At 38.3% G+C, this 15101-nt stretch overlaps 1 protein-coding gene across 6 annotated transcripts in view; it reads right to left on the bottom strand.

Moving 5' to 3' along the window:
• Nucleotides 1–15101, bottom strand: part of smap1 (small ArfGAP 1) — a 135677-nt gene that overhangs the window by 72422 nt on the left and 48154 nt on the right. The window contains exons 5-6 of one of the 6 annotated variants that reach the window (XM_079843365.1): nucleotides 4901–4972; nucleotides 581–661 (exon numbers count right to left, since the gene is read on the bottom strand). The exons of 1 other annotated variant lie outside the window; for it this stretch is intronic. In XM_079843365.1, coding sequence (XP_079699491.1) covers nucleotides 581–661; nucleotides 4901–4972 — 153 coding nt within the window. The remainder of the gene's footprint in view (nucleotides 1–580; nucleotides 662–4900; nucleotides 4973–15101) is intronic. 4 more of the 6 variants (XM_079843366.1, XM_079843369.1, XM_079843367.1 and 1 more) reach the window with 4 other exon arrangements.

Raw genomic sequence — 15101 nt, 5'->3', positions numbered from 1 at the left:
ACAAATGCCTTGGGATCTATTTAATATCAATGTAACACACTTTTGTTGACTTAACCCCATTCAAGCCACAAAGATAACAAATTTGAAATTTGAACAAATAATAGCTCAGCTATGTCACAATCTTACCACCTTAAATCCGCAATCCCCCACATGAGGTTTTCAACTAAAATGAATCCAGAGATTCCAGTGAACTAATTTACTGCAAAGAGGCATATGAATATGCAGGACAAATTAAACTCCAATGCATAGAGTGTTTGATCTCATAAGAGACGGGACTGTGATCTTCCTTATGGTCACTGAACACGGTCCTCCTACTCATGTGTGATTTGTAAAGATTTAGATTTACTAAAAATGCAAGCATTGGAAATCAAGAAAAAACCTGAATCAAATCATTCATATCTGTAAAACCTTTCCCCACTGAGATCATATTTAAGAAGCACAAGATGAAGCTGATAAAGTATCAGGTAGGCTACCTTTAAAAAAATTAATTAAAAAAAAGTCTTGAAATTATTCAAAAACATGGCTCTCATTACAAAAGGTAATGGCTCCAGTCTATTTGGTCAGTAATGAGGTTGATTACCTTCTCAAAAACTGCTGGCTTGTTCCCTTTATCTGTGTCCTTTTCCCTCTTTTTCTCCTCCTTTTTCTTCTCTCTCTCCTTCTGTGTCAAAATGAGGAAAATATAAATACAAAATATAATGTGACAGATAAACTGTACTCAGAGACAGGCAGGACACAGACACACAAACACCTCACGCATACACACACACACAAGAAATTGAACAAGGAAAAAAAGTTGAGTCAGCTACAAGTCTGAGGTCTTAGGGCACAAGGCTTACCGTTTTTCCTTGAGGCCTGTACTTTGACAGCTTAAATATGGTTACCAAAGCTTAAAAGACACACAGGCTATATATTTAGGTTTCTTGAAGTGTGTGCACAACACCGAATAACTATGTCCTTTTGTCATAAAGATGACCTTCACAGTGTCATTTTCACTAAATCTCCAATTATGTACTGTTTTTGATAACATTTTTGATAATAAAGAGTTTAAAATCACAATTATGGTGAATAATCTTGATTACAATATTGCTCAAAATAATTATACGTGGGCCATATGACCAAAACCTTATGGAGTAATTCATGAGCCTATTACTGCATTCGGACCGAATGCAGTGATTGGATGAAAATTCTTTGGTCTTGAGACTTCACCAGAAGATATATGTACATTTTTTAATATTTAGACCACATCTGTTATTGATTGCTATCAGATTGTTAAGGGAGTTTCAACCAGTATAACAAAAAGTTTATGAATATAAAGTTTATGAAATAAATACCTTTAAAGTCCCTGTAAAGTCAAAATTAAATTCTGAGTTTGTCACACCACAGACAAATGTGTTATTAACCACCAAGCCAAATTTTAATCATAAAAAACATCCACCAAGTAAATAAAATAGCTTATTAAAAACTTGAAAAAATGAGCAGCATTCTCTGCTCTCAAACGCTGGGGACGTGTCCACTGTCAGCGCTGAAACCACGCCCACTCGCGGGACCGCTGCCGTAGCACACAAGACAACACTCAACTCACTCGTACAGTTCACGATGGCATCAGATGTTGGGCGGGATGGGAGGATGAAGGCCCGGGTGGGAGATAATCGGTTTGGCCCCGTTCTGCAGCGGATTATCAGTGAATTCCAGTTGTTTCCGATGAAAGTTTGTAAAACTATCCTGTTTAAAGTCACTGCAGAGGCAGGTGTTGGTGGTGATCCTCAGCTCTCCATCAAGGTAGCTGTTCACAAAATTAATCCACCTCTTCTTGATATCATCGTTTTTTTGTTTTGTAAACTGTTTTGTAAGTCTAACGGTACTGACAGTAACTAGCAATCGAGCGGGGGAACTGATGCGAATGTGCTCTAGTTATGATCGTGTTAGGGGAGGGGCCAGGTTCAGTGGCTCCAGTGCATCATCAACAGTTATGATGTCTCGGAGGAGGGGCCATATGCACAGTGACCGCAATTTACGAAAGTCACATTACATGATTTCACTGGTTTGCATGTTAAGTTTGGGCTTTTAAGTATGAATGAAAGTGGGAAAAAAAGGAATGGGGCACAATATAAATTTCATCTCAATTACCGTATTTTCATAATCAAAAAAAAAAAAAAAAAACAATCATTGAAGAACAAAACTCAATTTCAATTAAAATCACACAGCCCTAGAAATGACAGAAATTACATTTTAAAAAATGTGAAATTAAATGGGAGAATATTTTGTCTCCCTGAAGCTAATTTCAAAGGTAGCATTTTAGGTATCTTAAATATATTAAATGTAATTTCACAACCTTGATTTTTCTCTGGGTTTTTTTTCATAGATCATGTTTTGTTCTTTATCTCAAACATCCTCAAACTTCACTGACACCGTTTTGTCCACGGAAACCAACGACACTAACTACTAGCAAAATTGCTTGCCAAGATGGAAAAGATTCCACAACTGAGGACAGTCAGAATTTCAGGAAATTCATATAAATAATTTTAACAAGATTTGTGAATATTTCAATGATTCGTTGATTTACATTATGATTTCTTTTGTTTTGTTTAAGATCAACCTCTGGGAAATTGTCAAGTGCCAGTGATTGAAGAAACACCGACATACAGTTTCGCAATAGCTTTTAAAGTGCACCGTTTAAAACTCCCAACAAATGCATGAAAGGTTTGGCCTTGATATCGAGCTATCAGCCTCCTTTTCTCTCAGCGCAATCAATTGCTGCTGCAAAAACGCTGAGCGAGAGGCTGGTTCAGGTGTGGGAGCGAAGGATCAGAGTGGGTTTTCTGCAGTGGTGGTGGTGTGTCTGACTGGCACTATGATTACCAGCAGACGGAACAAATGGAGAACAGGCCTAGAGGAGAGGTGCGGATTGGCCGTTTGGAGCTCTTTATGGGCACATTGATTATTCTATTTCCCCTCTGCATGCTGCCAGAGCTGTGCTATTGATTCCTTTCCACAGCAGAGCACAGAGGCATCTGACTCCACACACACACACTCAAACAACCACAGCACTTTTTAACAATGGATGTGAACCCGTCAGTGTGATTTCTATAGGTTCTTTCTCCTTCCCCTTTGTTTGGTTTAAATTAACGTTCTCACAAGCGGTTATATAATCTGTTGCTAAACCTGTCAATAGTCAGATGGTTTTGGCTGGTGCAATTACATCCGCTTTACATGCTCCATTTTACAAATAGATTATGTAGTGAGAATTGTGGCAACAGGAAATTAAATGCATATATTAAATTAATTTATTTGTTCTTAGATATTAAAATATTACCTATTATTATATTACCGATTCATAGAGGCCCCACCTCGCAACTTACAGGACTTAAAGGATCTGCGGCTAACATCTTGTTGCCAGATACCACATCACACCTTCAGGGGTCTAGTGGAGTCCATGCCTCGACGGGTCAGCAAAAGGGGGACCAACACAATATTAGGTCATAATGTTATGCCTGATCGGTGTATAATAAATATTATTTTGGCCTTGTCCACACAATATTGTTTTCGTTTGAAACTGCATCTTTTTCTCTGTTTTCTCTCCATTTGAAAATGGCATTTTCATGTTTTAGTGTGAAAACCATAGACTGTAAAAAAATATGGACGTAGTGTCCGTGACGTCACCCATAGGATTCTGATGAGGAGTTTTGAAGCGCAAAGAATGGATGAGATGGCCGTTGCCATCTTGGTAGCGCGTCACTCCCGGATAACAGAAAATGGGCAAAAAGGAGGGACGTGGGCGGAGCTGAAGTGACACGAAGACTAACAGACAGCAGATAAATGGCTATCCACCTGTCCCTCAAAGTGGCCACGCCCTTAATTATGCAGAACTTTAATGCTTTATATAATGTAAACGAATGAGTTATACAAAAAACTCACCCCCCTCACAGTTGTCATAAAGGGCAAAATTAGCCGTATAGACCAAAACCACAATTTGTACCAGGCTGTAAACATGTTTTATTCTGCTGTAAAGTTGGGCATTTAAACATGGGGCTCAATGAGCTTTTATGATGGTTTCCACATGCGCTGTAAGGTTCATTTGGCGTTTCCCGACATTTCAATGTGGACGAGAAACTTTTGGAAAACGCTACTGTGGACGGCGAGCGTTTTGAAATGAAAACGCTGTTTTTAAATGTATCCAGATTAATGTAGATGCAGCCTTAGAAGTTAGAACAATAATAATAATGGCCACCAACATGTTTTGGTGCTTCTATGCTGTGGCCCCAACCAAACCATCTTAACCAAACATGCTGGTTGACCAACTTGACCAGCTAAGATGTTCTAGTCTAGCACTAACCAACATAAACCATTCTTCAACCACATGGACATGGGGATTGCGTAACATATTATATCACTGGACATTGATTCAGCAATTGATTAACAGCATAAAAAGGGCTGTCCCAATTCGCATACTACTTTGTTGGGGAAGTGAAAGTGCATTCAGAGTATCTAGTAAGTTTATCAAGTTGTGTGATAAAATATCACCTTGATAAATTGCATCTACATACAGAATATCAAAGAGTTCAGTAACCAATAGGTCTTAGTACATAATCAATATTTCTAGTTCGTTTTCTTCCAGATAAAAGCTAAATGTGTGCATATAGATGGCTTCAAAGCAAACAGACAGGGACTGAAGCCCACAAAACTTTGTTTTTAGGTGCATTTTTAAAAAAGGAGCAGAAACAGTAAAAAATGTGGGCATGTTTGGCATATTTTCAACATAATATCATTTGGAAAGCAAAACTTACAAACTATTTAAGATGGAAAGCATGCGAATTGGGATGCAGCCAGAATGCACAGCACAAGCACAGCACCAAGATCAGTGATCTGCACAGCACAGAGAAGCACAAAACTACAGTACCTCCAGTTTGCTTTTCTCAGCTGCTTGCGAAGGAGGAGGCGATACTGAGGGCAAAGCAGCATCAGAGGACTTCTGCAGGAGCAGAGGAGAAAGAAAGAGGGCGAGAGGGTAAAAGAGCAATTGAAAGAGAATGAGAGAGAGTGATAAAGAGGGGATGTGGAATAAAAAGAGCAGGAGAAAAAATCTGAATTAATAGGCTGCAGCAATCACTATACAGTGAATAATTATTCAGCCTGTGGGAGACTGGGAAAAGCAAAAGTTATATACTGATACATTCACACACACTACTGGTTCGCTATCTTTGTGGGGACTCTCAATAGACGTAATGGTTTTATACTGTAGAAACTGTATATTTTATCCCTAAACCTAACCATCACACAAAACATTCTGCATTTTTACATTTTCAAAAAAACTCATTCTGTATGATTTATAAACCGTTTCCTCATGGGCACCTCAATTTAGGTCCCACTGGTGACATAAGTTCCCATGAGTGAGTGTGCATTCAGGTTGAAGTCCCCAATAGGATAGAAAAACATGAACACACACACACACACACACTTTAATACTGCCAAAATATAACTATTTCAGTAGTATTTCTGTCTTTAAGTAAAATATTTAAACCGTTAAAACAAAAGTCACTCGTAAAGCAAAATTGCTTAAGATATTAAGAGAATATCTTGAGAATAAAGTATTTGTTTCCCCCATTGGCGTTATTACCGCATGTAAACTTCAATAAGATTTTCACTTTCACTTCGTTAAAAAAAAAACAACTTGCCAAAGGGCTAAGAACTTAATTCAAGATATATTTAACATATGCAGTTTTACTTCTCAAGTGAATGCATCTTGTTTTAAGGATTCTTAGATATTTTAACTGGGAAAAAAAGACCAAAATTCTGCATTTTAATAGGTTGCACAAATATAAAAATCAGGAAGAGGATCCACGCATCTTGATCTAGTTGCATCAGCAGTCTCATCTATCAAGGACACATTTGGTGCTTAAAAATAGCCCAGACTTTTCCAGATGTTCCAAAAGACTCCATATTTGTAAGAAATGAGTCCATCTGCAGATTCAGTCTGTCAATCTGCATGGCCAAGACTGCCTCAAATCAATAGAATTAACTCACAAGTGTAGCCACGGCATCAATCAGACAATGATGTTTGAAAAGCCTGCTCCTATACGTTTACATACACATATATATCAAAAGCTCAGCCAAGTTCAATAATATGGATTTCTATTTTCAGTTTCATTAAGAACTGTATTGTCTGGGGTAGATGGGCATCGTTTGTAATATGACAAAACAATACCCAAAGTGGTTCAATTACTGCTTGTATTATAGAACTGCATGACTATATATTTTGAAAAGAACTGCCAGTGCAATTTGAACCGGGATATGAAACGCATTTAAAATCTCATTGACGCAGTTTAGTTATCAAAGCAAAAATAATAAAAAGGCAGAGCAGCTGATGTTCAATAAGGTGAGTGAGAACTGCAAGCTAGCAAGTGATGCCTTTTGACTCATAATTAAGTCATGTCTGACTTCTCTTCAGCATTATATCGATTGCAATAGCAGGTGTGTATTCCTGAAGTCTGAATACTGAAGGCTGAAAATACAGTTCCTCTCTAATTTAGCACAAACTTCTTATGATTAATGTTGTGTGAAATACCAAATGACTGTTTTGGTTGAGAAACAAAACTTTATATGTGCTCTCAACATGAATATTAATCCCTCTTTTTATGAACTTGCACTGTATGTGTATAAATAAATTAACTTGCACAGACAACCACATGCACTTATTAACAAATATGTAGATATACAGGTTTGGAGATAGCAGACAAAAACAAGAAAAAAAAAATGTGTCTTTCCCCGAAAATGTGGTCAAACGCTTAAAAATTAAATCAATCTTGTATTCATGTTTTCTTAATACAAAGACCAAAAAAGTGCTTTTCCGCTAATTCAAGATCACCTGTTATAATATCTTCCGAGCATCAAATGATACTGATCAAGCTCTTGACCCACACTTTCTTTTTGTAGTCTTCTCCCATTTCCCTCACTGTGCCCCCTTTCATTCGCTCAGGGTAGCTTGTTTAGGGTAGTTGTTTTCATTGACTCAGGGGCAGATAGATGGCCCTGGCCCTTCACAGAGTTCCACAAAGCCTCCTTCTCTTGGGGGAAGAAAGAGAGAAAAGGGGGGCATGGATGGGCCAGGGCCCATTCCAAGAGGGAGAAAAATAAAAGGAAGAAGGTGAAGTGGAAGATAGAGTATTGGTGGGATGTCTGATTCTTTTCTGCAAACTTTTCCGATTCACTTCAATGTACCGGTTCATAAAACCAAATCGCTGATTTATTTTCCATTATCACGCAATGACGTCACATACGCAATTCTATTATTAAAGCACCCAATAATTAGACTGGGTAAATCCAGCCTAATCAAATTGCTGGCAGATCTCGCCCTGCAACTCAGTTTGGAAACCTGTACATTCGTTTCTACTGCTTCTGTAACACTTTTGCGGGAACCAATCACAGACTGGCTTATCCATCTGGCGCGGTATTGGCGGGTTTAACACGATGACGCATAGAGAAGTGATGGGTCGTTGCCCGTTGATCACGCCTCTTGTGGTTTAATTGGTTGAAGGACTATCCAATTGCGTACGGAGTCATTTGAATTATGCTCGTTGATCACGCCTCTTGTGCAGTAGAAAATACATAGTAGACTCTCCAGACCAATGTTCAATCTTAAAATGAGCTTGGTCTGGTGATAGCCAGACAACCCAATAATGATGTGAAACGCGGACATGTCTAAAGTATATAAAGTGAATAAACTAGACTTAAATCAACTCACCTTTTTATATGAACCAAGACAAACCATAGAAAAACTTTAATTTCATCCCCTCATTCTAGTCAACAGCTCGGTTTATTCATGCTTGTATCAGCAATACATCGGTTCTTCGCAGACATGACAGAGTCCGAACTGTTTCCTCAGTTCAGTGTACTGGTGACACAAGAACTTTGGTAACCATCAGCTGTCTCTTGACTAGAGAGAGAGAGAGAGAGAGAACTGGGAACTGCTGTTGACTCCATAAGAACTACAGCCATCGGATCACTGTTGTATTTCCAAACGATTAATTTGTTATACTTTATGCTTTTCAGCAAAATACATGCAGAAAGAATAATTTTGTCCCCATTACAAAACCCTCAGCAGACAGTTCTAAGCATGTCGGATATGTCCGAAAGAATGAGGTAAGAAAATCATAAGATCATAAAGTCCTGGATATTTGGTTAATTTTGAGTCAGAGTGACTACACTCTTAAAAATAAAGGTTCTTTGGCGAGGTGTGTGGTTCCATGAAGAACCGTAAATATACAAAGAACCCTTCCATTGCTAACAAGGTTCTTTATAGCGAAGAAAGGTTCTTTAGACTATAAAATGGTTAGAAAAAATGGTTCTTTAAAAGAACCTTTCCCAAAACGGTTCTTCAGGGAACCAAAGATGGTTCTTCTATGGCATTGCAGTGAAAACCCCTTTTTGGTTCTTCCTGGCACCTTTATTTTTAAGAGTGTAGCAAGCATGTCTAAAAGTGAATTTCGAGTAACCTGCAGATCTGTTCTGACTTTAGGTTTCAGATGGCTCAGTCCAATTTGGGTGAACCAGTTCAATAAAAAGAACTGGACATCACTAATATGGGACATAGAAAAAAAGAGCAAATTAAAACAAATAAACAGAGTTCAATCAAAGTTAAAGGGGTGGTAAAAACACATTCTTTTGAAGGCTTGATTGTGTTTGTGGGGTGCACTGTAACATGTGTTCATGCTTCGTTTAAAAAAAAAAAATCTTTATTTTTCATATATTTGACCTTTATTCTACACTGCTCTGTCCCTCCTTGTAAAACGGTCTGATGCTTTCCGGGTTGTATGAAGCCAGTCCCTCAAAAATACGCGATGGGCTCAGATTGGTTAGCTGGCCCAGTGTGTTGTGATTCGCTAACCGCCTAGTGCACGTTTGTCGGAAACGTCACGCCCCTTACCTTTACCGGTAGACTGTGCTTTGGCAGTATTAGAAACAAAGCCGTCAATAAAACCACACCAATCTGAGCCCGAATCAGACCCAGAACATTTTAGTGAAGATGATCGAGCAGAACCTGTTCAGTAAAGACTGCGGATCTATAGTGATCGCTACTGAATGGCACTTTTACTTTTGTATTTGTAGAACGATTATAGCCAAATATCTGTCGCAAGAACTAACCCAAAACGAACACTAAACACTGGCTTTACTAGTAAGTTAGCCAAATCACACACAGAACCATGTTTAGCATGCCTGTAGATAAACAACACATAAAAGCTCTAATCAAAGAATCATTTACACTAATGCCAGGTTCGCTGTTGAGATTTTAACGTTAATGTTTGTAACGTTAGGTGTTCGTCGGATAACGTTAAGTATGAATGAGCATTTAACAGACTGGTTTGCAGAACAGCGTTGTCATCTGTTTACTTCCTTGCTACAACCTATTACAGGAAAACACATCGATGAAATATAAATCAGACTTACAGGTTGTGGCCCGTAAACAGCTTCTGTTTGTAAATCCAGCTTTCAGGACAAGCCGTTGTGCATATCCTGCATTGAACTCGCGAAGATGGTGGAAGTTTTCCTCCGTGAAATGTGCAGCGCGCGTGTCGTGCATCCACGCACTGGCAGTGTTTGTCTCACGCAGCTAACGTTGTTCAAATCCGGCATTGAACTCGCGAAGATGGTGGAAGTTTTCCTCCGTGAGATGTGCAGCGGGAGCCCCGCGCGCGCCTGTTTCCCTCTGTCTGTCTCATACACACTTGCATATAACATGCTGTATGTTAAACGCTCTGCAACGCACCCCCGTCCCACAAGGAAGGCTGAACAAAGCAAGTACCCCAGACCTGCAATCCGGATGAAAATAACAGCGTTTCCTTGGCATCGCGGCAACAACACTCCAGCCTAACTATACCACAACAGCGCCGCGATACAAAATGGCCTCACCCCACCTTATTTAATATTCTCGGAGGAGGGGTTTATGTAAATATTGAGCCTGTTGATGTCACCAACCCTGGAGGAATGTGTGTAGTCGCCTGCTGGCCGTTTGCTGTAGTCCTTAGAAACTGATTTCTTTAAAAGCAAATATCTCCCTTTGCTTTAAACTTTGAACGTTGTAACTTTGCAGATGTTGTTTATGCTCAAGCAGCAACATTACACGCTAGCTAAAGTTAGAATAGTGAAATCGTGGTTTACCACCCCTTTAAGCTTCACCAACAGCATATGTGGAATAATGTTGGTTACAAAAAAATATTTTGACTTGTCCTTCCTTATCGTTGGCACTTTATTTTTCATTTTACGTTGAAAATGTTTTCGTAAAGTTTTTTTTTTTTTTTTTTAAATGTTCGAATAAAACATTGAAAATGAATGCCAGAAGTTATGGTTATTTTAGATTAATCACCTAATCAGAAAATAATCTAAAGATTTATCGGGGGTGGGGGTAACAGAGAACTACTAAAAGAAGAAGAAAATATGATAGTTAAATTGACAGGAAAAAAGTTAGTAGCATAATTAATATTGATGGTTTCAAAGCTAACAGCCCGGGACTAAAGCCCACAAAACTCCAACTTTGGTTTCATGAGGTCTTTAAAATGTTATTTTAGGTTTTATTGATGCACTCTTCAAACATAGTAGAAACGGTAATTGTGTGCCATTTTTTTGTGTCCTGTTTGGGATGTTTTCAACAATATAATTTGAAATGCAATACTTTTAATGCTCAACGGACAGAATTTGTGGCATAATGTTGATTACAAAAAAATTAATTTGGACTTGTGAGGCACTTAATGGAAGTGAAGAATGGAAGCCAAGCTATAAATGTTAGCCAGTTTTTTAATAAAGTAAAGTAATTAAGAATATCCATGCGATTTAAAAAATGTCACGTCTGTGAAACATTACATCCAATTGTATGACTTGACATGCAAACTTTACACCATGAATGACTATAAAATTATTTAAATTAAATTACATTACAGCTGAAATAATACATGCGTTTTAATAGAAAATGTATTGCAAGTGTTTTTATAAAAGAAGCTTCACATTTCTTCCATAACAGCATATAAAACTGGCCCCACACTGTAGGTGCTTCACAGTAACCTCAAACTTTTTTTTTTTATGGTATTCAACATAAATGCCACAAATGTTGTCGGTTTAGCTTAACTTGTATTAAACCCGGAATATTCCTTTGAAGCAAGTGACGGTGGCAAGGGAGTTTTCAGGAAGAGGAACCGGGACAAGGAAGGGACAAGAAGACGGATGACTTTCCCTTTGTCCCAGTATGGAAGTAATACTGTCAGCGGCATGCGTCCACAGAGCCCAAGCTGAACAAGTAGGTCCATTAAAGCTCGAGTTAGCATAGAACTGTCCGGACCGGTTCATTACCTGCTGATGGATCCCCCTCATAATCTGCTTTTATTGGGTTAGCATCACCACTGTGCTCCATAGCAGCATGGGCCCATATTCATTAGAGAGCCATTAAATAATACCACACAATACTCCACATCTTCCCCCACTATATCCCTTTAATACCAGCATGCCCGTCTGGGGAAATAAGTCCAGAACGGGAAGCAGGAGGAGATGAAGAGAGGCGGTCAATAAGCAGAGACAGCAATCAGCCTAGAGTGTGAAGGGAGAACCGATCTCCATCTTAATGCAGCCGAAGGCGTGAAGACTCCCATCCTCTCAAAGTAGTAACAGCATCACTGTGAGGTCCAAAGGTCTCCGGCTTTCGAGCTGAAGAGTAATAGAAGGAGCGAACAGCTAAATGCCCCCATAATGCAGTGCAAACGGCCAAGCAGGCCAGGTCACTTGGGGCTGAATGAGGCTTAGATGACTGCAGTGAGAAAAGAGACAGTGAGAAGAATGAGAATTGTCCAATCGCTGGGTGCAGAAGGATGAAGCTATTATTAGTTACGCTCCGATATCTCATTCACACATTCACGCTCACAGACAGTTCCGTGGCGTAAAGAAACGGAGTTTTCTAAAAAAAAAAAAAAAAAAAAAAAAAAATTCAAGTAACATTTACCATAGCAGAGCTGAGCCTGTGATGTTCATATTCCCATCGTCTTTTATATATTCCGTTCTTGATATTAAAAACGGCCCACTGAGAATCTTCATTTTGCGCATTTTCCATGGCCTGGAAACACTTTGATCAAAATAATGAAAAAAGCACGCAAAAAAAAAACATGTTTTGAAAACATCAAAACAAAACAAGGAAGTGCAGGACGCTTAATATCCTGGGACATTTATTTTCTGAGGTTCCGCTTCACTGTTGGCTTCACACACACAATCATTTAAATGGTGCGAATCAGCAGGGAGGGAACATGACTTCAGCGCGCTGACTGGCGATAAGGCTTTCAATAAGACACATTTATTCCCCATCTACTGCCACAGAAGAACACACACAACTTTCATTACTGCCACGAGACAGGAAGACAAGGAGAAGGAAAGAGAGGGATGGTCCGTTAGACTCTCTTGAGCTTGTTTTAGTAATTGAAGCAAGGAAAGGCTGCAATATTGCATTTCTCTCCGCCTGGGATGGAAGCAGGCAACTATTGATTTGATTTCTTTTCTTTTTATTTGGCCAAGCTGCTCATCAGAGGCCTCCATCTCAGACTTAAAGTCAGCGTCACATGATGAGAGTTAACAGACATGACTGGGGTAAGTTGTGTCACCAAAAAGTGATCAAACCCAGCACCACAGCGGAGACAAATATTACAGCTCGAAAGTTAAAGTGTCAGTAATGACAAATATATTACAAAATATTTCGATTTCAAAAATTCTGTTCTTTTGAACTTTCTAGTCATCAAAAAAAATTATCACGCTTCTCACCAAAATATTAAGCAACTATTTTTATATTGATTATAATAAGATTTCTGAAGGATCATGTGACACTGAAGACCGGAGTAACAATGCTGAAAATTCAGCTTTGCCATCACAGGCATATATCAAATATATCAACAGAGATAGTTATTTTAAATTATAATAATAACATATCACATTATTGTTGTTTTTACTGCAATTTTGCAGCCTTGATTAGCATAAGAGACTTCTCTTACAAACATTTCAAAATCTTATAGACATCTAAAATTTTGAATAGAAGTGTAAGTAATAAATTAACTAGCATAACTTCTGGCACTTCTCAAAGACTCAATTTATATGACATGGAAGAAAACAGCAATGACAATTGTCAATATCTTCTATTGTGTTTTATAGAAGAAAGAAATATGGGTTTAGAATGAAATAAAGCAGAATAAATAATGACAGAAGCTTAAGCTTTGTTAAATAGTGTTGCTCAAACGTTTATCTTCCAGTTCATGCATGATTCAGAATTACTTCAGTTACACCCTCGTCAAAGCCGGAACTTGTGCTTTTAAACCAGGATTGTGATGAGGTAAACTGAATTAGTACACTATTGTGTAAGCCGTTCTCCACTACAGGACTCAGTTCTCCGTTACTAAGGATCATCTGCATTAGCAAGGACAAACACAGATGCATAAAAGGAGGTAAATACATAATAAAGACAACGTACACATACGTTTCTACAATATATCTGCAAATACTAACAGTAGGGATACTATTAATTTACGTGGGGATAAAATTAATTTACGCATTTAGTTTAAAACATTGGCTCTCAACTGGTGGGTCGGCCCTGAAAAAAAATGTCTGTTACAATAAGGTAATGGAAGTAAAGGAATACAAATAATAAAAAGAAACTAACCACATAAATAAACTAACACTTCTCTATCTTTGTTGTTGAGATCAAAATTTAAGTGTCCAATAAAACGGTATTTTGCGAAAATATATTCCAATATTTTATATATTTTTTACATTTTCATTTTAATAAAAATTTTTACAATGTGTGCTTTTGTAATTGTTATATTTCTACCGCATTAGTTTTAGCAAAGTACTTAAACTTAAATTACACACACTTCAATTAACAAATACATTTTTAATAATTTTAGTTAACAATAACAACACTGACCATAACCAGTTGAGAACCAGTTTTTAAACATGAATACATTTTAAAGGGGTCCTGAACTGAGAAATCAACTTTCCCTTGAGATTTTTATACATTATATAAAAGGTCATGGTAATATACGCAAAAACCACGCAAACGTCATAAGTTGACCTCAGACAACAGTATAACATTTTTTAAAAAGCCAGTTCATGACACCTTTAAAGATGCAAAGAGCAAAGAAGTCTGTCTTAAATCATTATCTGCTTCTGCATTCATCTCAAGTAACAGTCCCTCACTTCACACTGTTCTCACTCACCTTCTCATTATCTTTTCTTCACACACTCTCTCTCTCATCCAGACCCCCTCCTCACTCTAAGCAAAATGCCTTAAACTGAAAAGGAGTTGTTTTTAATAATATTTTAGCATATAAAAGCCGTTAGCAGAGTGGGAGGACAACCTGAAATCACTGTCTTTCTTCAGGCAGTGCCTCAACTTTACAGTGCAGCGCACAACACAGCACTATTTTACATTTTAGTATTGAATTTTAATTAAATTAATCATTTTTCTTTCTTTTCTCTGACACATACTGATGCTGCTTGTATCCATGTCTGGTTTATGACTCCTCAATCAGCAGCTGCCCACCATCGCATTGACCTCTGCCGAAATCTGATTGGCTGTCTGTTCCTGCAGGCAGGAGCTTTAATTGGCCGGCTCAGGCCTGTCAGAGAGAGGCAGAGCTCTTCTTGGGTAGGCTTAAGTAGAAAGAGAACTGTAATTGGACAGGGCAGCCGTGTGGAGTTTGATCGAAAACCTTTCACGCTGCAACCATGTTTCAGTCTCTCCTGATCCAAAGCAATCAGAAAAGGCCAAAAGGAGGCTGTTTGTTTAGATTGCTTAAGCTCCTCAAGCATTATCATGAGGCTAAGACCTGCACGGCACGCTAAGAATGGTCGATTACTATTCTTTGTGGCGTTCTTAAAGATTTGGTCAACACAGACTAAGAACATAGAGAAAGTCACAGACATTAATTTAACATATGAGAGAGTGCTTTAATTGGCTGCTGGCTCTTGTCAATCAATTTCCAGCACGTAAAGCACAGCTGCAACCCACCAGGCTGTGTAATGTGAATTTGAGGCCTCAATGATCAGAACAACTGGCCACCAAATCAGGCCTTTCGCACAAAAAA

The sequence above is a fragment of the Gobio gobio genome, assembly GCF_949357685.1.
Source record: "Gobio gobio genome assembly, chromosome: 18".
Lineage (NCBI taxonomy): Eukaryota > Metazoa > Chordata > Actinopteri > Cypriniformes > Gobionidae > Gobio > Gobio gobio.
Note: the sequence above shows the minus strand (reverse complement) of the source record. Positions and strands in the feature narration are given on the sequence as shown.